The sequence below is a fragment of the Arabidopsis lyrata genome (assembly GCF_000004255.2).
Source record: "Arabidopsis lyrata subsp. lyrata unplaced genomic scaffold ARALYscaffold_3, whole genome shotgun sequence".
NCBI lineage: Eukaryota > Viridiplantae > Streptophyta > Magnoliopsida > Brassicales > Brassicaceae > Arabidopsis > Arabidopsis lyrata.
In genome coordinates this window covers 3,190,670-3,216,268 of record NW_003302553.1, presented here as the reverse complement: position 1 = coordinate 3,216,268, position 25,599 = coordinate 3,190,670, and the positions used below count along the sequence as shown (strand labels likewise).

The window sequence follows — 25,599 nt, the reverse complement described above, 5'->3', positions numbered from 1 at the left end:
GAATAGTAGTAATCTAATCAAAATGATAATGAAAGCGAACAGGCGACGATAAGACGCACTAAAGGATCGAAGAAAAAAACAAACAAAAAAATAACATATGATGCTGAAATGTGAGTAGGATAAGATTCTGGGACGATCCGAAAAACTTTGGTACAAAACATCGTATTCCTTCTTCACGAATACTCTATTATTAAACCACCGGCTTATTAGAGCTGACGACACCTCACTTATTTTCTCTTAAGATAACATTTATTATCTTTATGAGTATACTTCATGAGTGCCTTTTATGGATTTCACACCAATTTTAATCTCCTTTTTTATGCCTCTCTCCCACCAATCATAACTCTAATCATCAATATTATTAAATTATCCCACTCCTAGGATATGATCCTCCCGTGAGTTGACCAAATATATGCACCTTTAAATCAAAATGCTTTTTGAGGGTTTAAGATTTGGTTGAACCAGACCAGCCAGAAAAAAAACAAACAAAAAAACTGTTTCTTTTCATAAATAAATATCCTAGGAAAAGCGCAGTGACATGGAATTGATTCAGCTGAGCATAAGAGTTTTAACAAAAAGAGGTACAACAGGGAAATTTAGTGCAGGTCCAAGCAAAGACTGTAGCAGTGTTAGGCCATGAAAAAGACCTGACCTGACCTGTGAAGATTAACCATAAAGAGCACGCCACGGACTTTCTTCTTCTTTTGATGTCTTTGATGCGCTCCACTTGATTCTGTCTCTTGAGAAAGACAGTCCGGTCCAACTGGCCACAAGCTCCCCTGTTTCATGTATCACCTGTGATGACAATCAGGCAAACTCGTTATTCAGCTAAAATCAACCTTCTCTTATTACTGAACATGGATTTTGATTCCTGTTACTTTTCTAGTATTAGTGGATTTACAAGTCCAGCAAAAATTGAGCAGAAACTGAGACAAAATTTCAGCAAAAATTACCTGAAGGTCTTGATCTAGAGCTTTATGAGATAGGCTACTACTTCTTTGCCCAATGAGAATAGAGGTAGGCAGGCGTTTGACACGTGCTAGGTGAAGCAAGCATGACAAAGGTTCATAATGGATCTGCATCAATGGGGGTGGTTTCTCGATGCGAGAAGCAAATAGCCTACTGATCTCTGTTTCTGGACCAACTTGAACGTAGTGAAGACTAGCTGTTCTTCTATTTGCTTCATAGGATCTGTTATTGAACTTAAGCTTAGATGCCGCCACAAGAAAAGGAGCTACAATTGTGGGTAGGGTTGACACTTCCCGTGTAATTAGGTCCAGCAGTTCATTCATAGCACACACTAGTACTGGAGGCTCATAGCTTGGAAGAAGAAAAATCGAGACCTTAAACAATATAAGAAAAAATCAGAAAGTTAAGCAATGAAAATATCCTTTTAGCTGACAGACTAAAGAACAAGCATTTGTTTATTGCTTTCACTAGCCAAGTCAACACCTCTAAGCACTCTAACTTAAGCAGATAGAGAGACTTAGTTTGTTTCTCATAAGGCTTTAGTTTAGGGAAATACAAACAAAGAAGCCATGAGCTAGTGAAGCGAGAAATCACAGTGACAGTTGCACATCCTTAAGAATCCAATCATCATATCACATTTTGCAGGTATGACACATTAAGGAGACCACAATTCTTCAGCTAAACTGTAGCACTGAATAAATTTCAGTTCTAAGAACAAACAACGACTATAAAAATAAAGCGAGAAACCAACTCAATGAAACTATGAAGATTGATCTCGACGAGAAACTCGCTTATTTCGACGGAATAAAACGCGATGAAAATAGGAAGAACCTGATAAACTCCATTTTCATCGACGAAATGAACGATACTCCCGCCGGTTTCCGCACCTTCGACGCCATACTTATCCAACGGAAGGTGGATCTGTTCTTCTCTGCAGCAATTACAATGTTAGGCAGAGAGAGAGAGAGAGAGAGGAAGAGGCGGAAATCGAGAAAGGAAGAATCGATTTTACAGTTTGCGAAGAGGGGAACTAGGGTTAGGGCTTAGAGCATCAGCAATGGTTGCAGCAAATCCATCGGAATCATTCCAGAGGATAACAATCTTCTCCGCTACTTTCATTGCCAAAGTCGACAGAGCTTTTTTTGTCTGAGCAAAGCTGTTTAATTTCAGCAGCTTATTGCGCAAGAAGCAATTAGTACTCCACAAATCTCATTTCTTGTTATTTGTCTTATCATCCCTCCTTTTTCTCAATGTTTTCAATTCTGAACCAAAAGATTATCCTGTTGCACATTATTAATCGAGAAGAGTTTTTTATCTCATTTATTAACTCGAACATATAACACTAACATTAGTCGACCAAATTTTGAAACGTCACCAATTCTATTACCATTACAAAAAAAAAAATAAAGGTATCAAATTTTAATACTCGTATTATGCAAATAACTCTCACAGGAATTTCTAAAAAAGCCACATATTGGATAAAGTATCTATGTATTGTATGGTAAACACACACACAAAAAAACTAGGTTCTTTGGTGATTGTTTTTGATATCTGACTATTCTTACTTCTACTAAAAAAAAAAGAGGTGCACCGGTGACTCCTTGGACCTCAGAACTTGTAACAAAAGCGGAATGTCTTGTAAGATGCACTTGTGACTCCTCGGACCTCACTTCACGGCTATAGACAGTAGAGCTTCTTACACCAGAATAATGATATCATCAAGCGGATCTCTGTCACAAACTATTCAAAGATTTATACTCTCTTTATATCATTTTACTAATACCTAAATAATACTCCTTACACATTACACTTTGCAATGCAAACCAATTGAACTGCTTACCAAGACCATGTTGGAAATTGTTTAGAGCATTGTAGTGTCCACTGGGTAGCTTCCCAGTACCCGCAAGAAGGTAGCAAATTCCTACCCCCCCAAAAAAAAAAAAAAAAACCAGAGTCTTAGTCAGATGTAAATGTTTTCAGATCAAGTAACCAAAGGTTTTACCTCGAGATGCCTAAGTGCGTTCTGAGCAACTTCATCAGCCATAGATGCTTCAAAGTCCACATAGAAAAGATAATCAAAGTATCTGTCAAGCACAGAAAGAGAGACACTTCATCACTTCTCAGACACTCTGGGTACGGTATAGACTTAAGAGTGGTTTGTTAGAGAAATTACTTTAGTCCTCCAGATGCTCGGAGAGGATGTTTCCTTAAAGGGCGGCTTTCAATCTGATTGAAACCACAAGAAATTGATTATTAGGGACTACAAACAAGGCTGCAAAAATTAAGAGAAAGATTTTGAGAGTAGTACTAAGTTACTAACCTTTGTGAGGTTGATTTGCCTAAGGGCAAACACAGCAAGTGCTTTGAAAAGTACTCCAGGTCCTTCCTCTAACGAGAAAACTATACTTGTCTAAAAGAAGATCAAAGTAACTCATCCACCAGCGAACAATACATTGTCAAATAGCAGAGTTACATTTGCATTTGGAAAGGTACACTGGATTTCTCACCTTAAAGAGTCTGTTAGTTCCAGGGATAATGGGTTCCCTTGCGAGCATTAGAAACCTTGTAACATTATCACAGTCATCCTATATTGATTGAATTTCACAATCAAATAATCCACAAGTGTAAATACTGTATATGAATGAAAAAATGGTAAAGGCATTAGGAAACTCTTTAAAACCTGGATATCTTCAGCAACTATGTTCAAACCATATATCTCTGCAGCTTCTGCACTGGCAACTGCTGCTGCATCACTTAAATTTTCGAATGCAATTTGCTGCGAACCAAATTCATAAACTTATTTAGCTTCCATTGTATGCAGTGAGTGTGAATATAAACATACTAGGAAGATAAAACTCACCTTGGCAGCGCCAGCAGTGTCATCTACTGCTTCTCTGACCAACCCCAATTTAGTTAACGTGTTTTCACATTGGGCAAGAGCCTGATCCAAAACAACGACTAAGGCTTTAGATAATACCAAGAGAAATAGAACTCAATTCTGCACAGAGACATATGGCATACCTGTGGATGGCTAAGCACCCTTCTCAAATCTTCAATATTTACACCATGGTTAGCCAGCAAACAGTGGCGAACAGCTAGCTTGACTTCGCCTACAATATGCAAATTGTGTCGCAGCAGAAGATCATAATTTCTATGGATGCTTCCACCTAAAGAGTTCTCAATCGGTAAAACAGCTCGGTCAACAAGCCACCGCTCAACCGCCTAAACAAGAACAAAGGTTGGAAATTTGCTTCAGACGAATGGCACCCAAAACTTTTAAGAAAAATGAAAGATTGATCATTTCAGTCTTGGTCAGTGAAGGAACGAGATTCTGACCTCAAAAGCAGTGTCAAACTCTTCACATGGAACAGCTTCACAGTTTGGATAAGCCTTCTCAGCAGCTGATTCGCTGTATGCACCACGTACTCCCTAATTAGACAATCATTCATTAGCCAATAAAATCCCCAAAACATTCTGATTCTCAGAAACAATTCATTTCAGTGGGAATTACCTGATACGCAACACGAACGCGGGAGCCATTAGAGACAGATTCCGCGAGCTGGTTTGATGATAACGGCTCTATTATTCAAACAAAAAAGAACCAATCATCACTAAATCGAAGTTTCTAGCTAATTGTTTATATATACGTTAAATCTACTGCAAATGAAGAAGATATCTGTCCCAGAGCTCAAAGGAATCGAAAGTGGGAAATCGTACTAGGAAGCAGAGGCGAGTCTTCAAGAATCTTCTTCACTTCCATAGCTCTCACGGAGTTATCCCTACCATTTCCATCATTTTCCCGGAGTGACGCCAAGACGGTTACCATACGGCAACGGTTCGAAGATCCGCATCCGTATCGGACGATGGGATTATTAGGTTTGCGATTGGATGGTAACAGACTGCTAGAGATTCCGCCGTGAAGCTGAGTCGCCGGCGACAATCGAACAGCGTTCATTGCCATTGATGATGTTGTTTTGACGGCTGTTTATGATGAGACAGATAAATATATGGACATTAATGGGCCACATTATTATTATTTATCATGAAGTTTTTCTAATTATCTTAATGGACCAATCTGAATGCCCATAATATATGCTTTGGTAACGCGGCCCATAAAGCCCAACACGTTTTTCTATTAGAGAGTCAAAACGGTCGTGGAAGAATTTATATGGTAGACCATAAAACAAGGAGTCTAGTTTTGAGATCCTTGTATTCTTTTTTTGAGAGTCACTAGCTATAATGTGAAGTAGTTATGTTGTGTGGTGTAGAGAGGCTCTTTAATTTAGCTCATTTGAAATCTCCTTAGTTTCAGCACCATCACTCTCTCTCGCGACACTAAACACAAACACAATAATGGAATAGGAATTAGAATGGGAAAGGTATGAGAGATTACATTCCCAAATACCTGAATGCCTTTCTCTTGGCATTTGCCACTTTTGCTGTAGTCTTTGCAATTTTCATAGCAAAAGATTCAAATTCATCTTCTCATCTCTATTTTTCAACATCTTCTTCACTATGGACCTCTTCCTTCTCCTCCGCCTTCATCACGGTAACCATCTTTCTTTCCGTTCATCGATTTAGGCTACGATATTGTTTCAATCGTCAATTTGTATGTGTATGTTTGTTATGTTTCCAAACTTTCCATGTACATTGAGTACTTGCTTAATCATGTATAACATGTACATATATACCAAAGCAAACGCAAAGAAGTAATTTTAACTGTCACGTTTTCGTTTACAATTATCAAAAAAATAGTTTCTATGTTTGTATTTTCAAGAATTTTGTTTTGCATTTTCAAGGAAAAAAGAAAGAGAAACGGATCAAATCCAGGTTCTGGATATTGGAAAAGAGATGGGAAAGTAGAAGCAGAATTGGCAACCGCGAGGGCGTTGATCAGAGAAGCTCAATTAAACTCTAATTCTACTGCATCGTCTCCCCTCGGAGACGAAGACTATGTTCCTCATGGCGACATTTACCGGAACCCTTATGCCTTTCACCGGTAAAAATACACCTAAGAGTTTACGTGTCATAGACCCTTTATTGATGTGCTAACTTGTTGCAGAAGTTATCTTCTTATGGAGAGGATGTTCAAGATATACGTATACGAAGAAGGAGATCCGCCAATATTTCACTATGGTCTTTGTAAAGACATATACTCCATGGAAGGATTGTTCCTAAACTTTATGGAAAACGATGTCCTTAAGTACAGAACCCGAGATCCGGACAAGGCTCATGTCTACTTCTTACCTTTTAGTGTTGTCATGATCCTACACCATCTTTTCGACCCAGTTGTTCGAGATAAGGCTGTCCTAGAAAGTGTCATCGCCGACTATGTCCAGATAATTTCCAAGAAATATCCGTATTGGAACACAAGCGATGGGTTTGATCACTTCATGTTGTCTTGCCATGACTGGGTAAGTTGTTCTTGTTTTATTTATCAGTGTTTCGTTCTCTCACGGTAACTAACCACATTGTTGCAGGGACACAGGGCAACATGGTATGTAAAGAAGCTATTTTTCAATTCCATAAGAGTACTATGCAACGCCAACATATCAGAATATTTCAATCCAGAGAAAGACGCTCCGTTTCCTGAAATCAATTTACTGACCGGAGAAATCAACAACTTAACCGGTGGTTTAGATCCAATCTCTCGTAAAACACTTGCTTTCTTCGCTGGGAAATCACACGGCAAAATCCGTCCGGTTCTTCTAAACCACTGGAAAGAGAAGGACAAAGACATTCTGGTTTACGAGAATCTACCGGAAGATTTAAATTACACGGAGATGATGAGGAAAACCCGGTTTTGTATTTGCCCGAGCGGTCACGAAGTTGCTAGCCCGAGAATACCGGAAGCGATATACAGCGGATGTGTACCGGTTCTTATCTCGGAGAACTATGTTTTGCCGTTTAGTGATGTTTTGAATTGGGAGAAGTTTTCGGTTTCGGTATCGGTTAAGGAAATACCGGAACTAAAAAGGATATTGATGGATATACCGGAAGAGCGGTATATGAGACTGTACGAGGGAGTGAAGAAAGTGAAGATGCATATATTGGTTAATGATCCCCCAAAGAGATATGATGTGTTTAATATGATTATACATTCCATTTGGTTAAGAAGATTAAATGTTAAATTGTTATGACACGTTAATGCCTAGCTATGTGAGTTCAAGAATCTTTCTTCTCCACTCATAACTTAGACAACTTGAGTAACTTAACAAAAATTGCCAATAACAAATTATAGCTGTAACTGTTATGTTGATAGATATTTAAACTAGTTTTACTCCAGCAATTGTCTAGAGGAGAGAAAACTAAAGATGCCAAAAATAGATATAACTAAGGACTAAGTATATTCTTAGTCGATCTCTTAGTAATATGTTTAACTTCGAGATTCCTTAATGCAAAATAGTTTAAAAGATGATGAAAAGTTGAGATGCAACAAAAACTACTACTACATCTTCTCCATTTCTAATCTGCCAATGTCTACGCGTTGGTCTTCTCACTTCTCTGCTTTTTTCTGCGCTCATATGTCCTCACAATCTTAGGTCTTTTCACCCCTTCCTCTTCCGGAGACCTGAAACAACACAACAAAAATAAGATTAACTCAGCTCAGACGAAGAAAAATCTAGTATTTTTTAAGGTAGTAAAAAGACAAGAAAAAGCTCACTTCTTTTCGCTTGAAGATATGTTTTCGAGAGCCTTATCCATTGCATTGACTATCCCATTTGATATCTCCTCTTCGGCTTCGGAAGACCTGAACCAACACAAAAGCAAAAAATCAGCTCAGTTTACCATTGTTTTTTTAAGGTAGTGAGAAGAGAAGTAAATACTCACTTCTGTTCACTTGGAGGGAAGTCCTTGGGAGCCTTATCGATTGCATTGACTATCCCATTTGATATCTCCTCTTCAGCTGCTTCCGAAGACCTGAACACACACAAAAGAAAAAACTTAGTTTACTAGTGTTTTTTTAAGGTAGTGAGAAAAGAAGTAAATACTCACTTCTTTTCACTTGGAGGTAATTCTTTGAGAGCCTTAACAACTGTCCTGGCTGTTGTCTTCCTTGAATTCGTACTTCTCTTCTTCTCTTTGGGTTCTGGAGACCTGAACCAACACAATAAAGAACTCAAGCTTAAACGAAAAGAAACACATTTTACGGATGATTGCTATTGATAGTGAGAAGAGAAGTAAAAACTCACTTCTCTCCACTTAAGTCTCTGAGAGCTTTATCAACTGCATGGATTATCATCTTCTTAACCTGTTCAAGTAAACACACAGGAAAGAAGCAAAAGAATAACAATTAGAGGAGTTGGAAACTTTGCTCAAAACAACCAGAAATTGAGATAAGAGAAATACCGCTAACTTGTCTTCTTTTGCAAAATGATTTGGTGGAAGTAGACGATACTGTTTTGTCAAGTGTAAACACTCGCTGACATTTTCAGGTGAGACAAAGTCACAAGCTACCTTTGTGCAGGACTGCAAGACACAAGAGAACTACGATGATCAATTGATGAACCTTTTGCTGAAAACTAAAAGTCAAATTGATCAAATCCACTGTATCCTAAGCTAAAAGTATAAAAATTTACCTTCAAATTTCTAACTTGATGAGGGCAACCTACAGGTATTAAAACAGCATCCCCAAGCTTCTGATTAAAGGTCCAAGGTTCAATGCCTACAATAATATACAGCTCATAAAGCTTGACCAAAAACTGCCAAGATAATGTGGTCGGATATATATATAATATAAAGCATACCATATTCTTCTTTCAGCTTCATTATATGATACCGCGTCAGATAGAAATTCTGGTCATGTATAGGATGAGCAATCTAAAAGAAGAAGGTAAATGAAAATGTAAGATAAGCAACAACTTGCAAAAGTGTAGAGAGACTGGATGCAAATATGCACTACATATCTTTAAAACTGTAACCATTAAAAAACATGAGAAGAAATGTGTATAAGCATGGAGAGATAGTGTGTACCTGAGACACAGGACAGCAGTAGAGATGTCTGAACTCCTTGTGATGTTTCTCAATGTAACTTTCTAATTTAGGAATATCTTCTCTACGGAAAATGTCCCAAAGAGCTCCATCATCAGTTTCAACATTTTGGACTTGTTGTCTGGAATTTTCAAGAATCTCCATCATTTCCTCCTGGTTAGCTACTGAGCTATACAGCTCCTTGAGATCTTGTTCGGCATGCTTCTTTTTCAGTTTCCCCATTCCATCTTGCATCTTGTCGTTAATGGGCACTTCAGATATGTGCGTCAAAATATTCACCTGAAATAACCAAAGGGTACAGAAATTAAGATACTAGAAAAGTTAAAATAAAAGTGAATAAAATAATTATAAAATAAAAATGTCGGCTGAGCTTTATTTCAAACTATGCTTATATAAGCAAGCGAGGATTTTCGTTTCTAAAGTCTAATTTGGAAAAGAAAAAATGGTCATAGAAGAAGTAAAGAGAACAAAGCGGAAGGAAACAAGAGAAAACCAAACCGATAATAATTAACTATTTTAAAAAAAAATGTTTGACCAAACACAAAATAATATTTTATCTTCCAAAAAATTAATTAATTATTTGCTCGACTGATATTTTTTTGACTGAATTGGAAATAACTAAATAAGGGATTTGGGTAGACATCAGCAAGTTCATGCCCACTAAGGATTTGTATCAATTAGAAATTTTAAACGCCGCATCTGACAATCGATCTCAATATGTTTTGTACCCTTACAAGGTTATGAAGAATGTAGGGATCATGTGAGAAGAATAAATTAATTCCAACAACCAAACAATTTCAAGAAGTAGCAACAGCTAGGGGTGTTCAATCAGGACTTCGGTTCATGTTCTGCCAATTCTACGAGATTGATGTTCATCATTAATGTCATCAACAAGCGACGGCAATAAACTACAACAGTTGGTAGTAGCAACAGGCAAATTTCAAGTAGTAAACAGCTAGGGGTGTTAACTTTTGTTTTGTTGTTCGATACTGATACAACAGGCGACTGTAATTGGCAACAGAAATTGCGCGACAACAACAAATTGATTTTCTTCGTGTTGTCATCAGCGATTAGCTCTACCGAATCTTTTGTTTTTTTTTTTTCTCGAACTATCACAAGCACTTTATTTTTCTTCTGGAACTATTATCACAAATAAAATGCGTAATCTTCGCATTCAATGTGTATTCCATGATAATCTCATTTATCAACTATGAGACGATTTCGTGTTACTAAGTTCAATGTTAGCCAAATTCGTCCCGCAATCAAAACATTTATAAGATGCTGAAAAACAGCATTTTCAAATTTATAATCGGTAATTGCCGAATTAGGAAGTTGAACTTGCCACAGCTAAACAAATTTGATTTAGTAGTCGTCGCCTGCGACAGCAAAACGAACAATTTATAACGTCTTGAAAATAAAGAACACCAGCGGATATCCACGAGTTGACCATAATGTTGCATCTTTTCCATATTCTATTTAGACGATCATCCTATGAAATTCTGAGATACAATCCTCCTAAGCAAAGTGCTATAAGCCGAATGGATGAAGGCCTTGGGTAGAGGTGTCAAGCAGGCCGATAGCCCACAGGCTTTGTCCAAGTAGCCCACGGCGGGGCAAGCTTGGACATCATTTTTCATGTCCATAAAATAGCGGGCCTCGCAAATAAGCCCAAACAGATTTGCGGGTTTTTGCGGTTTTGTCCGCGGATTTGCGGGTCAGCCCACGGATTACAAATATTTAATAAAAATAACCCGTTGGGCTTAGCGGGGCGGGCCTGGACATAATATTTTTGCCCACGGTCTAGCAGGCCGGCCCGTCGCGGTCTCACAAACTTAAATGCCCATCGCAGACTGGCCCAGATGGACGCGGCCGGCCTGTCTAACACCTTTCACCTTGGGTACGGACAAAAAAACCGAACCAAACCCGGGCGACTCCAAATGAAAATCATCGATCTTAATCCCCAACCAAATTATATAATAATCTGATTGGCATAGAAAATCCTATGTTAAATTACCCGACTTAACCAAAACAAAATAATTCAAATATAAAGAAAAACACATTAACCTAAATTTGTTATTTTGGAAAAAAAAAAAAGAAATTGGGTCAAAAAGTTACTAAAATTTTATATTTTATTTCATTATATTACATACCAAACCAAAATAACATTCAATTTTATTTGGGGCCAATTTCAAAACCCGGAAAAACCGAATTTGACTAAACCAAAAAAACTGAAGGACAGGCTTATGAAGGACTATGAAAGCTATTGATGGACTCACATTGAATGGATAATGGTTGGTCCATTGGTCCTATGAGGAACGTAAAAAGTTTCAAATGGACATCGCAATCTGAGAATGTTCAAGAACAGAAGGCAAGAGACTTTGATTTTTGGCCCTAAACGGAATATGAGGATGCAACAAAACTAAGGAGAGTTCCTTTGCTTCAAAGGAGGAGTATAGCCCGAATAAAATATGAAAAAAGAGGAGTTCAATGAAAGAGTCCAGAAAACTAAGCAAAAAAGAAAAACAGAAAAACTAAACGAACTGATCTAGGAAAGAAGAGAAGACGAATCCTCAATGTAATAAAAAATCTAAAGTGACCGATTAAGGTATGGATCTATTAGGAAATTTTTTTTTTGGTGAGGTGAATCTATTAGGAAATGGTATCTGATTTTAATGTTTTGATAGGTTCTGAATCGTTATGGATATTCCAAGAAAAACAATAAGAATGGACAGACTTATAACAAAGAAGTGAATATGAAAACGAGAAAAGACAAATCATATGGGTACTAACCGCATCAGACATGTCGCAATGGAGCTTAGTAACAGAATCTCCACGGCCAAATTCTTGAGCAAATCCAGAAGCAACGTACGTCTTTGGTCCCATGTCTGGCTTCAAGCAGTTTTGGGGAAGCTTGACAGCAAGATTCAAAGGTCCATTAACCGGGTGAGTGTAATGCTTCAAAGGCAAACTACATAAGAACTCCTCAGCATGACGTGGCAAGCTATCTTTGAAGACTTTAGCTGGAGGCCAATCTTTCAGTTTCAGAACTAGTGGCCAACCCATACGATCATATCGGCCATCCGTGTATCCAGTAAAAAATTCATGAAGAGTAACTTTTACCTGCATCCATTATAAGCCATTAGATAAATAAGAGCATAATAAGAAGTTACAAATCTGGAAAGTAACAGATGAGCCATTTTGTTGCCTAGTAAGACTAATAGGAATTTGACTTGCAGCTATTCAATGCATCTACTAAGAAAAGGCAAAACCCAGAAGGGAAAAACAAGAACGTCAAAACAATTTAAATTATCTAGACAAGAATAAATTAATTGCTATGCAAGTACCAGAGTCATTAAAATTAAGTACTTGACAAGATGTAGAAAAAAAAGAATCCAAATTAGCTGCAAAGAACTTAAGTTATATAAAACCATCTATCGAAAGGACAATACAATTTACTGAGGAAAAAACTGACCTGACAGAAGTCCAAACAATCAACAGCATCAACATCCGTAAGTGTTTCATGCTGGACATGGCTTATCTGGCGGCAGGCACGAAACATTACCATTGGTTCCCAGCTTAAACCAGATGTAGCTTCAAGCACATTTCTCACAATCACAGGCTCGCCTTTTACCCAATGGTGCTGAAAATGCTTCAAATCATCTTGTTGAACATCCCATACACTTGGAGAGTATAGATAATTGTCTTCTGAACCTTCTCGACAAGCAGCTTTCAACAAATTAGAGCTGTCTATGTCAATATGACTGTCATAGTTAGAACAAGGGCATTGCTCCAAAACCGTTTCAGGTAAATTCAAAAGATCGCTAGCTTCAGCAGTTTTTTCTACTCTGTTGACCAACTCAGATATCCAACCATCCGGAAGTAGTCGTTTCAACACTAACTCCCCAGCACCACAATAACAAGTAATGATCCCAGATTCATTTGCTTTCCACATAGAAGGGTACTTCATATGGTCTGTATTAATCGGCTTAACCTTCGGCTTATCATCCGGTTTATCATCCTGCTTACCCTTCAGTTTACCCTTTGGCTTACCCTTCGGCTTATCATCCGGCCTACCTTTCGGTTTACCCTTTGGCTTACCCTTCGGCTTATCATCCAGCTCATCATCCGGCTTATCTTTCGGCTTATCTTTCAGCTTATCATCTAGCTTATTCCCCGCCTTTTCAATAACTTCTCCTTCTTCTCCATGTTCATACTCTAAACCTCGGTTAATATAATTCCAAGACACATCCTCCTTACATGCCAGAGCCTTTCCATTGCGGATCTCAAGGCAACAGCTAAGGCAGATATCACAATTACAGGCCTTGCAATTCCTATGGAGATCATAGATAGAAGTCTTGCAGATATCACTGTAAGCCCAAAAGAATTAAAACAACAAAGAAGCAAGTTACCAAACAGAATCATGACATAAAAACTTGTAATTGAAACAAAAAAATCAGGGTAAGATACCAGTATAGTCTTTCATCGGGGAAAGCTTTAGCGTCTTGCGGTCTAACCTCTTCAAACTTCAGTCCTGTGAAATTAAACAATATTAAGGTATCTTGTAACACCTGGAGCTAATGAGCTTCCAGCTTCCCACTTAGAAAACTGAATCCCCTCACTCTGAGATCTTGTTGGGAATAAATGCAAGTATATCCAATAATAACGAATATACATACTTAGACATAATAACATGAGAATGCAAAAAAAAAATACAATAACAATGATTACTTCCAGCATAAATGAAAGCAAAGAAAGTACCTGATATTTTGGCCTCAACTTCCTTCTCTGCGACTTGTTCATCATTTATTCCTTTTAGATGTGGGAGAAGACTCCGCAGAATAAACTTAGAGGATTGAACCTTTTCTTCCTCATTGAGGATGAGCTTCGAATTTATCCCCTACATAGCATTGGAGTAATCGTTATGGTAATGAACTTAAGTAAATGGAAAACAGATAACAATAACCAAGCAAGATAGATATTAGAAAACTTACTTTCAATTTAGTATCTAGACGCAAGCATGCTCTGCAATTGCAAATACTAGAGCAGAACATGCATTTCTTGGCAACATCTTCTTTTGCTATAAGTGGATACCTGCAAGTAGTGATTACACAAGTGTTACAAGACGATAGTAAAACATCCCTTTGTCACAACCATGGAATGAAATCAGAAACAAGAAACGAAATCTAAGTATAAGGTAAGAAAATCATACCAAGTGTCTAAGCAAGGGTGACAATAACGCTTGCTATTGCAGGTCTGACACCGTTCAACAATCCTATCGCTCTTTTGACATTGGTGGCACATATTGTCCTATATATGTATATACATCCCCAAATTAATACATTGGTAAAGTATGAAGAGAGTACAAATTTTAGAGAGAAATCACTAACCGGTCTGTAACCAATGATTCTCTCGTCCACTGTAGTCTTGGGCTTCTTGCCCGGCTTAGTTGGAATCTCACCATCGATTTCATCCTCCTTCTTAGTCCTTTTTCCCTTTGCTAGCATGGGCTTGCTTCCAGAAGCTTCAGTAATGAGGTCTTTGCCTTTCACAATCTTAGTAGCGGCTCTCTTTTCCTTCACCAGACCAGCGACTCCGTTTGCTTCATCAATTTCGTTCTTTTGCTTCTCCTCGTCTTCCTTCGGTGTCTTTTTCCGAGGCCCATATACACCCCTTTTGCCCTTTCGCTTGTTAGATCCTCCATCTTCTTCGTCGTCAGTCGGAGGATCTACGTAATTCGCTAGCTTCGTAGAAACCCTCCGCTGCCTACGGAGACCACCGCGTCCGTTCTCCTCCACAGAATCCATTTAGAAAATCAAAATTCTCAATCGTCCTCGGCGCAACTCTCGGAGCCCCCAATCAGTAACGAAAGAAAACCCGAGACACGGGATTTAAGGTGGATTTTTTTTTTTTTTTTTTTTGGGGAAACTGAATGGTTTTCTCAGAGAGTAAAGTTTTGGTTTAATTTTGGTCAAATCAGCACGATTTCGCGATATCTTTGGGATTTATTTCCCGCTCTTTATACTTTCTTTCCAAATCTTTTTTTTTTAACGAATATACTTTTTTTCTTCTAAATGCTAGTATTTTTTAATCCAGATAAAGACGAACCGTTTCCTGAAATTACTGACCGGAGATATCAACAGCTTAACCGGTTTTATGACTTACGGGACTCTATACGAGCACGAGGGAGTCGAGGAACCGAAAAAGTTAAGAGGCATGGTATTGGTTAATGATCCCACAAATTAAAGAGATATGACTATACATTTTATTTGGTTAAGAATATCAAATGTTATGACACGTTAATACCTAGCATTGTGAGTTCAAATTCAAATTTCGGATTGATTTGCCTAATATAAAAGTAATGGTACCGATCAATACAATTTCATTTTTATTACTCCAGCAATTATCTCTAGGAATTAAGTAAACTACTTTCATAGTAATGTCTTAGGTAACTTTCATAAAGTTTTAGTTAATTCAGGAGGAGAGTATGCAAAAATATATCACTAATGACTACATTTAAGGTAAGTGAATCAGTAAAATGATACAGTAAAACCTCTATAAATTAATACTCTATAAATTAATAACCTCTCTAAATTAATAAATTCTTCCGGTCCCGAATTGGGACCAGTGTAAAATATGACATAAATCGATAAATTAATAAGATAATAATTTTTTTGAAAATCTCATATAAACATATGATCCCATCGATATCATAAATTAATAATTGTATAAACTTATCAATATATATATATATATATATAAATTTATATACTCCCTCCGTTCCTGAAAGTTTGATGTTCTAGTGTTTTAGGTTTGTTCCACAAAGGTTGATTTTCTAGCTTTTTATTTTATTTTTTATTAATTGATATTAACAAATCGTAGATTTCAAGGCTTAATGATTACAAATAATTAACTGTTTTAGATTACTATTGGTTCATACATTATTAAAAATATTTATTAAAAAGAAAAAATTATTAAATGATTAAATCATGATTGTTTCTTAATATATGTGTAAACTCTAAAACATCCAATTTTCAGGAACAGAGGGAGTATGTCATATTTGAATTACTATGATATATATTAAAAATATTCTATGTAAAAAATTTAATAAAATATGACTATTATTCGAAAAAAGTTTGTGTTGTTTTTTTAAACTTAATAATTACTTATCTACTTGTAATTAGTTTTTAAAAGATATTACTTATAAAGAAAAAAATTATTTTTAGATAGAAATGTTTTTAAGAAATTACAAAATTAGTAAAATCTCTCTATAAATTAATAATTATTAATTTATTGATAAATTAATACCTCTCTAAATTAATAAAATTTGTTAGTCCCAACATTATTAATTTATAGAGGTTTTACTGTATTAGCAAAAAAGCTTACCATCAAAAGATGCTGAAAAGTTTTTTTTTTTTTTTTGGGTAGGAAAAGATGCTGAAAAGTTGAGATGTAACAAAAACTACCAAATATCTTTCTTTTTTTTTATCTGCGTTTTCAAATATAGAAGCATTGTTGTTGTAGTTTGGACTTGGGCCCAAAAAAAAGAAAAAAAGGATCGTTGTTGTAGAAGTACCCATGATGACATGTGAGGATATTAAACTTATTTGATTCATTATTCTTATATACAATAAAACCTCTATAAATTACTAATATTGGGACCATGATATTTTATTAATTTATAGTGATATTAATTTATATATAAATTAATAGTTATTAATTTATAGGATAAATTAATATTTATTAATTTATAGAAAGTTTTGTTTCAATTGTGAAATTTTTTTTAAAAAATTATGAGGTAAAACAATGTGATCTAAATAAAATTAATGTTCTGAATGTTCTAAGTTTTATATAGTTTTAGCCTTAAACACTTAATATTCGAAGAGAAAATAATTTATTTTGACAATGAATAACAACGATTATATAATTCACATATACAAACGATATACATAAATTAAAATTCACAAATAGTGACATTCATTGTTGTATTTTAAAAACCTATACGACTATTAAAATAAAAATTATGCATATTCAAAATTTGAAAACTTACAAAAACTTTTGGCTATTTTATGAAAAACACTAAAACTATTATATATATATATATATATATATATATATATATATATATGCAAATTTACATGATTATTAATTTATGATATTATTGGGACTATATTTTTACAAAGGGATTTCAAAAAACTTATTATCTTATTATCTTATCGAATTTGGTTAATTTTTACACTGGCCCGACTTGGGACCGGCCAAATTTATTAATTTATCGTGTTTATTAATTTATCGAGTATTAATTTATAGAGGTTCTACTGTACTCTGTACTAACAAATAAAATTATTTCAATTTACCGTTTTCAACTCCATGAAGTATGATACTGATACCTAATTACCTATGTTGGATAAATCGCTTGCAAATTGCTGGTATCACTGCAATTGGCATCAGCAGTGAGTAAAGGTTTAAGAAATAAAAGTCAAATTAGCCTAGACAAACACATTGGTATAAATTAAAAGCTACAATTGTTTCATTATATTGGAGAATTAGCATGTATGATTGCGAACGTAAATGTTGCAAGTCAAACATATAACATTTGTTAATACAGAGGGATGACAGATTAGTAGTCAAGTTAATCTTTTTTTTTATTAAGCTAGGAAGTTAGAGGGAAACATGTACTCTAGAGAAGACGAAGACTTGATCGCATTTGTTCTACTCATTGGTTATGCTTATGCACAACTGGATGATAAATAAAATAAACTTATTAATCATCATAATTGAAACACTGACTCATAAATCAATAAGTCTTTAGCCATACATGTATAAAACTATCAGACAACCGTATATTAAACAAATAATAATTGAGTTGTTTATTATTATTTAATCAATTTATTTTGACCCAGTCAATAACTATTTAATCTAATTTTTTTGACTCAATCAAATAAATATTTTTGAAGTGTTTCAAAATTAAAAGAATTGGCAATAAGCTTGTACGAATCGGCAACTAGAACCAATAAAACACGTAAGGAACGAAGATATGAACCTGACAACGAAATTCAAACTATCCGATTCCGTTGTGTAAGACAACGACTCATGGAACAAATGAATATATAAAATCACTCGACCCTTATTTATATTTCCTCAAATTTGTGATCAAAGAGAAAAAATTCTGAGCAAACGCCTATCAAACATTTAACCGAATTCTCAAAGCAGACAATCTCTAATCATCCTTTATACCGACCGTGAAGAAGACAAGAACATGAAGGTATGTATCTGTGTACTCAACAAGTAATAACTTCGATTCTCTTGTGAAAGAAAGAGACTTCTCTTGTGATGTTAAAAAGTTTTCTTATTGCCTGCAGCAAAAGATCCTGCTAAGAGTTGCTATGACTGATGACACAACTAGAGCAAAAGCAATGAAAACTGCGGTTCAGTTTAAAGGTAACAACGATGTAAACCCTAGAGAACCTGATGATTGTATTTCTTGCTGATATCTAAAGATTTAGTGCATTTGTTTATAGGCGTGAACGCTGTGGAAATAAAGGGAGATCACAGGAACCAGATTGAGGTGACCGGTGTTGAAGTTGATATGATCGCTCTAATCAACGCACTCAGGAAAAAAGTTGCATTTGCAGAGCTTGTTAGCGTAACTAAAGTTGAACCACCCAAGGATGGTGACAAAAAGCCGGAAGAAAATAAACCCGAAGAGAAAAAACCTGAGGAGAAAAAACCCGAGCCATGTTGTCAACCATGGCCTTATGGATATGGTGGCCTTATGGATATGGTGTGCCATCTGCCTATCCCTATCCGTGTGATCCCTACCATCAGATCGGGGAACCTGTCTACAACCAAGATCCCAATTGCAGAATCATGTGAGATAGGTTTCAAGTGGAAGACTAACGGAGGAGATAGCATTTTTCTATACTAAGATTGTCAACAAGTTAATGCACTTTGATAGTCAGATTTTTTACATGAATAAAAAAGCCTTGAGCTCTCAAAATCACACAAATTCTCTACTTGTAGATGCGATTATAACATGTAAAGCTAAATCTTGTTATCCATGGAATTCCATTACATAGTAACTCCTTACTAGCATCAATCATACCATTTCGTAATCAAATCTTTGCTTTGCCAGAATTGCTAGATACATAACTCGGTACATTCTCCTAAAAATTTAACTCACAAACCTTCAACTTTTTCCAGTGCAGTGCTACATCTAACGACCTCTGCCGCGACCACGACCACGACCACGTCCACGACCGCGTCCAACAGCCTTCCCTAAAGAAGAAAGAAAGAGAGAAAGAATAAATGGACTGATAAAGGAGTCTTATAGCTTAAGAAGACGAATATTATAAACATCAAAAATGGAGCATTACCAGCAACAGGCTTCTTAGGTTTAACTCTAGGAGTGTCTTCCACAAGTAAAGTCTCGAGGTTCAAGCTATCAGGAAGAATGTAGTAGCGGATATTGTTACCCCTCAAGCTAAGATGATCAATAGTTACTGGGTTTTTCCCCTTGAGGCTCATTTTCACTGTCTTCAAGTGAGTGTTCATGCTCACATCAACACCTGCCCAAATCATCAAGCTTAACTTCAATAAATATACCTTTGCGACTACTGAATCTAATAGTGTGTTTTCTCAACCTACTACTGTGATCACAAGGATGCGATTAGGGCCAATTGAAAATTAGGGAACAGATCGCGACTTGTATAAGGCCTAGAAACGGAGAAATCGAGAGAGGAGAAAGGATGAGAAGAGCTACAAAGAAACCGGAAGCTAACAACAACAACTTACCAGTGATGGTTCCATGGACCACAGTCCCATTCTTCAGCTCGATTGACACAGTTTCATTGTTTAACTTCATCAAAAACCTACTCGATCCAATCAAAACAATAGAACACAAATCAGCTCAGGCTCAAGATTGGGAATGGATTCCATAAAAGGAGCTAACACTATGCTAAAAAGAAGAACAGAAATCGAAACAGTACCTGACGAGCTTCATCTTTGGATGCGACAAAGAACAACCCAACCAAACAAAGAAATTGACGAGGAAAGAGCAAAAGGTGCGAAAACCCTCAAAACCCTTCTTTCGCTGTGGAGACCTCGCGATCCGATTTTGGATCCATCAGCTGAATTGGGCCGAGATAATGTAGTAAGCCCATCAATATCAAGGGTCGACCGATGACGATCTTTAAACCAGAAATCTAGACAACTTGGTTCAGCTAACCGGAAAATCGATAGAAGAGGACGAAATTTCCAATTCCAGGAGAAAAAACATAAATTTACGAAACGTAAATTTCGGAAAAGGCGTAATAAAAGCGCGCGAGCGGTTGATAAACACGCGTTGAAGTATCCGCGCGTGAATATTGAACGACTTAAGAGACGACGAGACGACGCTTTTCAACGTTCTCTATGCGTTAAAGAGTTGACAGATCTCTCCACCGGTAGAGAGAGAGAGAGAGAGAGAGAGAGTCGTTCTCTGAGAAAATTGCGTAAACCCTAACTCGTCAATGGCGGATTCGAGCTCCGACCAGAAACGATATACTCCTCCTAATCAAAGGTAAACTTCTTCTTCTTCTTCGCTTAAATCTTCCTCTCATTTTGCGGATTTCGAGTGATACTTACTCTGCTCTGCTGATTTTGCTACTTCGTCTCCGATCTTACCGTTTGATGTTGCTTCTCCGTGTCGCAGGAAGCCTCCTGGGAATCGTCGGAAGTCGGGAGGTATGTGAGCTCTCTCTCTCTCTGTCTTCTTTGCCTGAGTCGTTCTTTATTGATTCTTACTAGAGAACGAATCAAATCGGTTCTTGATACCGAGAGTATCTAGTTCTGTGTGGATTATATCTTAGATCAAAGATTGTCGAGGAAAATAAGTAATCAGATTTTGTAGATACAGTAATTGATTGCATGCGAATCTGTAAACATTGTGGTAACCTCAAGAACCGTTCTAAGAAAGTGAAATATTAGGGATTTAGCCTGAAATTCAAATCTCATTCTCTCTTTACTTGCAAATCCGCTTGTTGATTCATTTCCCATGTGTGTATTTGATCCTTTTTTTTTTTTTACCTTTTTTCTTGAAGAAAGATCATTGCTCAAGCTATATCTGGTTTTGCTCGTTATTATATTGTTTCTTGGCTAAATAAAGAGTGAAATGCAGATCGAACAAGTAGCCAACAGAACAACGATCCTGAGAGAAATCAACCTCCTGCTACTGGTCTTCAGAAGCAAAACAAATCCCAGACCCAGAGGATAATAACAGTAAAGGACTGCTCTAGGAGTGAAGCTTATCAGCTCATGAGCCAACGTATGAATCTGAACTATCTCTTTAAACATTTATGGGGTTTATTTTTGCTCTGTGTCACTATCTGGTCCTTCTTCTATCAACTGTTGCTATGCTAAACATCTGATGAGTCAGTGCTAGTTTATTCATCATGCTCCTTGTAAAAAATCTTTAAACTTTAATAGATTAGTGTGTGTTGAATTCACTGCTTATGCACTCAATTTATGTGCTTGTCTTATTTACGAGCTCTTGATTTGTCAAATGAACAGGATGGGCAGCTGCAATGCATCAATACAACGACCCTACTGTGGATCTATCTGGTGAGATTAAGGGCTTTCCATGTTTTCCTTTATCCTTTTTGTCTATTAGACTTGTTCTGCTTGAGTTACCTCCAAATACAATCAAATATATCTATGTTCCAATATGGATCTCTGTCTTCCAGTTAGTCAAGTAGAACTGATTTTCAAGTTTGCCTACTTTTTCTCTGTTTCACAGAGCGACCAATCATGTACTATGGAGGGAGTGTTTGGGGTAAACTACCTCATCAGGTTGGAACTAACTATAAACTCTAATCATATGCTTCTAGTTTTTTTTTAAAGATGTGTGTACATGAATGATGAGACCCTCGTTTCTTGTTTTGTGTGTCAAAACAATTACAGATCCTGGCTGCAGCAAACAAGACATTGCCGCCTCCTTCGATATCGCCAGCGGATTACATGACTGAAGTGCGCCGAGGATTGCTGATGCCAAAATTCAACAACTGAATGGTATTTGTCCAGATGATGGAGCCCATATATACTAGTAGTGAAATTGTGTTTTGACTATTGTTTTGTGTGCGTGTAGGATAACAAATATTGCTTTTGTCACGATCGGTCTATTCCTCTGGTCCCTGAAAGTGTAAAAAACCAAAACCAGAGAATTTGACTAACATTCACGTAACCATCTCATTTAGCTTAATTGGATTACAAATTCATCGCTCCTTTTCATCTGTCTTACAAAGTTAGTATTTGTAAGATGCTTAAGGTCCTATTAATTAGACGGATTTAGTAAATAGACCGTCTAGCTAATAGAAGCTAGTTTAGTTGTTACAAAATTTATATGAATCCAAAGGACTAAAAGTATAATAAACACCAAAAGGCAAATATATAGTACTCCCTCCGTTCCTGAAAGTTTGATGTTCTAGTGTTTTAGGTTTGTTCCACAAAAACTGATTTTCTAGCTTTTTATTTTATTTTTTATTAATTGATATTAACAAATAGTAGATTTCAAGGCGTAATGATTACAAATAATTAACTGTTTTAGATTACTATTGGTTCATACATTATTAAAAATATTTAATAAAAAAAAATATTAAATGATTAAATCATGATTATTTTTTAATATATGTGTAAACACTAAAACATCAAATTTTTCAGGAGGACAAGAAGTAGTACATATTATTATTATCCCATCGGTCGATCAATGAATGAACACAATGCGGCAGACGCAATCAATAACCAGTTTGACTTAAAACTTGAAATGACGTTAGACCGATACTGGTACTCTGGTAGTGATAAAGCAAGGATTCATATGCAAAGTACTCCAAAAATTAAAGAGAGATTTATTATTTGTCGTTTTTAATCAAGTTTTTTATATTTGTCTTAAAATGATCAAAACTTGTTATTTTTTTATGTTTTTTTTTTTGGTTTTAATGTGATTTTTTTTCTGTTAGTTTGTTAAGTTAGCCGGTACATTTCAATCATTTTTTCACACGTTAAGTAGCCTCCAGGACACAAGGATTGATTCTTTCTTAATGAAACAGAGCTATTTATTTACCAGACTTACAGTAATAATATTAAAAAAAAAAAAACGAATTCTAACGATACAAGTAATTTAAAATTAGTTGAATTCTCAACTGCTTCTTCACACACTATCTCATAAACAAGATATAATTTATAAATATATATACAATTCATTGTCGTCGTCATTATCATGATCCTTGTTCATCAGTCATTACTTTCCTCTCTCTTTCATCTTTCAGATCCAGAGAGAGAGAGAAAGGGAACAAAAGATGAAGCTTTATTCTGTTTCCTTGATCATCTTCGTCTTAATTGCTTACTCCACCATAGTTGTTAATGCACAACAAGCTGCTAGAGACTCCTGCAATTCAACACTACCTCTCAACAACCTCACCTTTAACGTCAGCCTCCTTCAATGCACAGAAGCTTGGAGTCTCCAAAATTACATCCTCCGAGTAAGTCAATTTTCCTAATTTTCCAAATTTCAAAAACTTTCCGAATTCTGAAAATATATTGAAATCGAATCTCACGCCTAGTATGCAAGAACGGTAGACAACACATGGAGCTTTATCTTATCGGCGCCGGATTCAAGCGCTTTCATCGGGATCGGATTCTCAACCAACGGTCAGATGATCGGAAGCAGCGCGATCGTCGGTTGGATACCTTCCGACGGCGGTTCCGGGACAGTGAAACCGTACTTGCTTGGAGGGAAATCTCCCGGCGAGGTAAATCCTGACCAAGGAGATCTAACCATCGTCAACGGCTCGTTGAAGATCGAGTCAGTGTCGTCGCGTCTTTACATGAGTTTTCAATTGACGGCGACGCTGCCGCGACAGAGTCTTCTTTACGCTATGGGACCTGCCGGCTTCTTCCCATCTTCGCCGGATTTTAGATTGAGAGAGCACCGCTTCGTGACCACCACGACCATCAATTATATTACAGGTAAGCAAAACACATCTCTTTCTTTTTAAAATCCAGCTTTCTTTATTTGACTTATTATTTAAAGTCAATCTTGAATTAATCCATTATTTGACTGGTTAATCACCGTATAATTAATATATCACCACTAGTTTGTTATTAGCCTTCTCACAACATAATATATTTAAATTTCATTCAAAACAAATTAAACACATGGCGAATGCGATGATAACGATTTAGGAACTGGTTCAAGATTGTACATTATTCTTTGTTGGAGTCATTTTCACATTATACCGACCCTGACTTATTATTATACCAGGTCTTGCCCAACTACTACTACTAGTCTACTATTATCTCTCATATAGTTTCCAAAACACTAATTTCCAATATATAATTGTTTTTATTCGGCCAATAAACGACGATATTATTTATTCTTACTATAGTTATGCTCTCATTTTGAAAACGAAAGAATTTACACACATTATGATTTATGAGATTATTCATTATCGGACTCTCTACAAGTCTAGTGATGTAGCTTGGAGTAGTAATTAAGTTTTAGTCTATTTTTGTACCAAATTGCAATTCAACAATATTTCAGGTAATAAAGACAAAATGAAATGATGTACAAGTTTTTGTTTTTATTATCTCATCATTTTCTATTTTGGTTATTTGATGATTGTGACTTGTGAGATGCAGTGAAAAACACATATAACTTTTTCAATGAGTAAACTTCAACAGTAGAAGTTTAGTGTTTAAAATTTTTCGAGATAAACAAGGAGGGTATAAAACTAGATAAAGAACTATTGTGGAGCCACAAAATGAGTTTGTGTTAAGAGTCTAAAAATCTGAATGTTCTTCTTGACTAATTTATGTTTTATTTTTCCATTAAAAGGTTCGCAAAGTGTGGTTAAAGGTTCACCACACTCTAAGCTAAAGAAGACACATGGGCTAATGAACATGTTCGGCTGGGGAATATTGATTATCATTGGAGCCATAGTGGCTCGACACATGAAGCAATGGGACCCCACTTGGTTCTATGCCCATATCGCTCTCCAAACCACTGGTTTTCTTCTCGGTTTAACTGGTGTCATTTGCGGTTTGGTTCTTGAAAACAGGCTCAAGGCCAATAATGTTTCCAAGCACAAAGGCCTTGGGATAACCATACTTGTCATGGGCGTTCTCCAGGTTCCTCTTCCTTTAACACTCAAAATTTAAGTATATACTAAAAAGATCACTCAAAATGAATATCGGTTTATTTGGTTTTGTTTATCGATATTTCAGATGCTTGCATTGCTAGCTCGGCCGGATAAGCAATCGAAATACAGAAAATATTGGAATTGGTATCATCATAACATAGGAAGAATTATGATCATACTCGCTATTTCTAACATCTTCTACGGTATACATTTGGCTAAAGCTGGTTCTAGTTGGAATGGCGGTTACGGTTTTGCAGTCGCGGTATTGGCCTTGACAGCTATTGGATTAGAAGTTAGAAAGTTATTGAAAAAGTAACTTTTATCTAAATATCTCTCTTTATATTCTTGCAACCATATCTATCTTGGATAGGACAGTGTGATGTATTGAATTGAAAATGTTATTTGACTAATCATTTGAATGAGATGTTTTTTTTTTTTTTTTAGAAGTCCAATTTGTTGATACAAGAAT

At 36.2% G+C, this 25,599-nt stretch overlaps 8 protein-coding genes across 12 annotated transcripts; 4 read left to right on the top strand and 4 right to left on the bottom strand.

Annotated features, from left to right (window-relative positions):
- Positions 1–479: 479 nt before the first annotated feature.
- LOC9318607 lies at positions 480–2,239 on the bottom strand. Its single transcript, XM_002882494.2, has 4 exons — positions 1,982–2,239; positions 1,801–1,900; positions 954–1,343; positions 480–795 (listed from the first exon to the last, which is right to left on the bottom strand). Exons 1-4 carry the CDS (start codon positions 2,086–2,088, stop codon positions 667–669), a joined length of 726 nt encoding a protein of 241 aa, XP_002882540.1. The 5' UTR covers positions 2,089–2,239; the 3' UTR covers positions 480–666.
- A 138-nt stretch (positions 2,240–2,377) lies between these two features.
- Positions 2,378–4,979, bottom strand: LOC9320728 (arogenate dehydratase/prephenate dehydratase 2, chloroplastic). Of its 4 annotated transcripts, none has more exons than XR_002333052.1 (12): positions 4,687–4,958; positions 4,481–4,548; positions 4,306–4,398; positions 3,991–4,191; positions 3,830–3,910; positions 3,650–3,745; positions 3,477–3,554; positions 3,278–3,379; positions 3,143–3,195; positions 2,972–3,053; positions 2,771–2,890; positions 2,378–2,699 (listed from the first exon to the last, which is right to left on the bottom strand). XR_002333052.1 is itself a non-coding variant. In XM_002882493.2 (12 exons), the coding sequence occupies exons 1-11, from the start codon at positions 4,928–4,930 to the stop codon at positions 2,831–2,833; spliced, it is 1,146 nt and encodes a 381-aa protein (XP_002882539.1). In that variant the 5' UTR covers positions 4,931–4,979; the 3' UTR covers positions 2,378–2,709; positions 2,810–2,830. The 4 variants fall into 4 exon arrangements, 3 of the variants coding, with proteins under 3 accessions (XP_002882539.1, XP_020885965.1, XP_020885966.1); XM_002882493.2 differs by having other exon boundaries at positions 2,378–2,709; positions 2,810–2,890; positions 3,290–3,379; positions 4,687–4,979; XM_021030306.1 differs by having other exon boundaries at positions 2,378–2,709; positions 2,810–2,890.
- Positions 4,980–5,073: 94 nt separating this feature from the next.
- LOC9318606 (probable glycosyltransferase At3g07620) lies at positions 5,074–7,123 on the top strand. The gene is made up of 4 exons (XM_021030305.1): positions 5,074–5,518; positions 5,769–5,968; positions 6,032–6,383; positions 6,450–7,123. Exons 1-4 carry the CDS (start codon positions 5,351–5,353, stop codon positions 7,107–7,109), a joined length of 1,380 nt encoding a protein of 459 aa, XP_020885964.1. The 5' UTR covers positions 5,074–5,350; the 3' UTR covers positions 7,110–7,123.
- A 152-nt stretch (positions 7,124–7,275) lies between these two features.
- LOC9320727 (lysine-specific demethylase JMJ25) lies at positions 7,276–15,270 on the bottom strand. Its single transcript, XM_002882492.2, is given in 17 exon segments — positions 7,276–7,450; positions 7,453–7,540; positions 7,634–7,720; positions 7,801–7,890; positions 7,966–8,067; positions 8,163–8,221; positions 8,320–8,439; positions 8,550–8,635; positions 8,718–8,790; positions 8,944–9,240; positions 11,752–12,081; positions 12,434–13,328; positions 13,429–13,492; positions 13,720–13,858; positions 13,953–14,052; positions 14,171–14,268; positions 14,349–15,270. Coding segments are annotated over 17 exon segments (3,078 nt in total). The 5' UTR covers positions 14,766–15,270; the 3' UTR covers positions 7,276–7,417.
- A 2,672-nt stretch (positions 15,271–17,942) lies between these two features.
- Positions 17,943–19,032, top strand: LOC9318605 (heavy metal-associated isoprenylated plant protein 16). Its single transcript, XM_021033102.1, is given in 4 exon segments — positions 17,943–18,223; positions 18,321–18,399; positions 18,480–18,710; positions 18,713–19,032. Coding segments are annotated over 4 exon segments (438 nt in total). The 5' UTR covers positions 17,943–18,217; the 3' UTR covers positions 18,835–19,032.
- Positions 18,983–20,050, bottom strand: LOC9320726 (small nuclear ribonucleoprotein Sm D1). Of its 2 annotated transcripts, none has more exons than XM_021033104.1 (4): positions 19,947–20,050; positions 19,753–19,829; positions 19,335–19,526; positions 18,983–19,236 (listed from the first exon to the last, which is right to left on the bottom strand). In XM_021033104.1, the coding sequence occupies exons 1-4, from the start codon at positions 19,958–19,960 to the stop codon at positions 19,175–19,177; spliced, it is 345 nt and encodes a 114-aa protein (XP_020888763.1). In that variant the 5' UTR covers positions 19,961–20,050; the 3' UTR covers positions 18,983–19,174. The 2 variants fall into 2 exon arrangements, with proteins under 2 accessions (XP_020888763.1, XP_020888764.1); XM_021033105.1 differs by having other exon boundaries at positions 18,991–19,236; positions 19,335–19,674.
- A 328-nt stretch (positions 20,051–20,378) lies between these two features.
- LOC9320725 lies at positions 20,379–22,217 on the top strand. Its single transcript, XM_021033103.1, has 6 exons — positions 20,379–20,518; positions 20,651–20,682; positions 21,116–21,262; positions 21,508–21,558; positions 21,734–21,786; positions 21,898–22,217. Exons 1-6 carry the CDS (start codon positions 20,469–20,471, stop codon positions 22,000–22,002), a joined length of 438 nt encoding a protein of 145 aa, XP_020888762.1. The 5' UTR covers positions 20,379–20,468; the 3' UTR covers positions 22,003–22,217.
- Positions 22,218–23,063: 846 nt separating this feature from the next.
- On the top strand, positions 23,064–25,576 carry LOC9318604 (cytochrome b561 and DOMON domain-containing protein At3g07570). The gene is made up of 4 exons (XM_021033903.1): positions 23,064–23,471; positions 23,553–23,958; positions 24,827–25,119; positions 25,216–25,576. Exons 1-4 carry the CDS (start codon positions 23,289–23,291, stop codon positions 25,444–25,446), a joined length of 1,113 nt encoding a protein of 370 aa, XP_020889562.1. The 5' UTR covers positions 23,064–23,288; the 3' UTR covers positions 25,447–25,576.
- The last annotated feature ends 23 nt before the right edge of the window (positions 25,577–25,599 follow it).

What these genes read in the sequence shown, in the direction of transcription:
- LOC9320725 (XM_021033103.1), top strand. Translation starts at nt 20,469, where the DNA reads ATGGCGGATTCGAGCTCCGACCAGAAACGATATACTCCTCCTAATCAA. An exon ending in TTATCAGCTCATGAGCCAAC is followed by an intron (nt 21,263 to 21,507) that starts GTATGAATCTGA and finishes TCAAATGAACAG; the next exon opens with GATGGGCAGCTGCAATGCAT. An exon ending in CCCTACTGTGGATCTATCTG is followed by an intron (nt 21,559 to 21,733) that starts GTGAGATTAAGG and finishes TCTGTTTCACAG; the next exon opens with AGCGACCAATCATGTACTAT.
- LOC9318604 (XM_021033903.1), top strand. Translation starts at nt 23,289, where the DNA reads ATGAAGCTTTATTCTGTTTCCTTGATCATCTTCGTCTTAATTGCTTAC. An exon ending in TCCAAAATTACATCCTCCGA is followed by an intron (nt 23,472 to 23,552) that starts GTAAGTCAATTT and finishes TCTCACGCCTAG; the next exon opens with TATGCAAGAACGGTAGACAA. An exon ending in TTGTCATGGGCGTTCTCCAG is followed by an intron (nt 25,120 to 25,215) that starts GTTCCTCTTCCT and finishes TCGATATTTCAG; the next exon opens with ATGCTTGCATTGCTAGCTCG.
- LOC9320726 (XM_021033104.1), bottom strand. An exon ending in GGTCCATGGAACCATCACTG is followed by an intron (nt 19,527 to 19,752) that starts GTAAGTTGTTGT and finishes TGATTTGGGCAG; the next exon opens with GTGTTGATGTGAGCATGAAC. An exon ending in ACCTAAGAAGCCTGTTGCTG is followed by an intron (nt 19,237 to 19,334) that starts GTAATGCTCCAT and finishes TTTCTTCTTTAG; the next exon opens with GGAAGGCTGTTGGACGCGGT.
- LOC9318606 (XM_021030305.1), top strand. Translation starts at nt 5,351, where the DNA reads ATGAGAGATTACATTCCCAAATACCTGAATGCCTTTCTCTTGGCATTT. An exon ending in AACCCTTATGCCTTTCACCG is followed by an intron (nt 5,969 to 6,031) that starts GTAAAAATACAC and finishes AACTTGTTGCAG; the next exon opens with AAGTTATCTTCTTATGGAGA. An exon ending in TGTTGTCTTGCCATGACTGG is followed by an intron (nt 6,384 to 6,449) that starts GTAAGTTGTTCT and finishes ACATTGTTGCAG; the next exon opens with GGACACAGGGCAACATGGTA.
- LOC9318607 (XM_002882494.2), bottom strand. Translation starts at nt 2,088, where the DNA reads ATGAAAGTAGCGGAGAAGATTGTTATCCTCTGGAATGATTCCGATGGA. An exon ending in AGTTCCCCTCTTCGCAAACT is followed by an intron (nt 1,901 to 1,981) that starts GTAAAATCGATT and finishes TAATTGCTGCAG; the next exon opens with AGAAGAACAGATCCACCTTC. An exon ending in CTCTAGATCAAGACCTTCAG is followed by an intron (nt 796 to 953) that starts GTAATTTTTGCT and finishes TTGTCATCACAG; the next exon opens with GTGATACATGAAACAGGGGA.
- LOC9320728 (XM_021030306.1), bottom strand. Translation starts at nt 4,930, where the DNA reads ATGGCAATGAACGCTGTTCGATTGTCGCCGGCGACTCAGCTTCACGGC. An exon ending in CGAGCATCTGGAGGACTAAA is followed by an intron (nt 3,054 to 3,142) that starts GTAATTTCTCTA and finishes TGTGCTTGACAG; the next exon opens with ATACTTTGATTATCTTTTCT. An exon ending in ACGCACTTAGGCATCTCGAG is followed by an intron (nt 2,891 to 2,971) that starts GTAAAACCTTTG and finishes TTGGGGGGGTAG; the next exon opens with GAATTTGCTACCTTCTTGCG.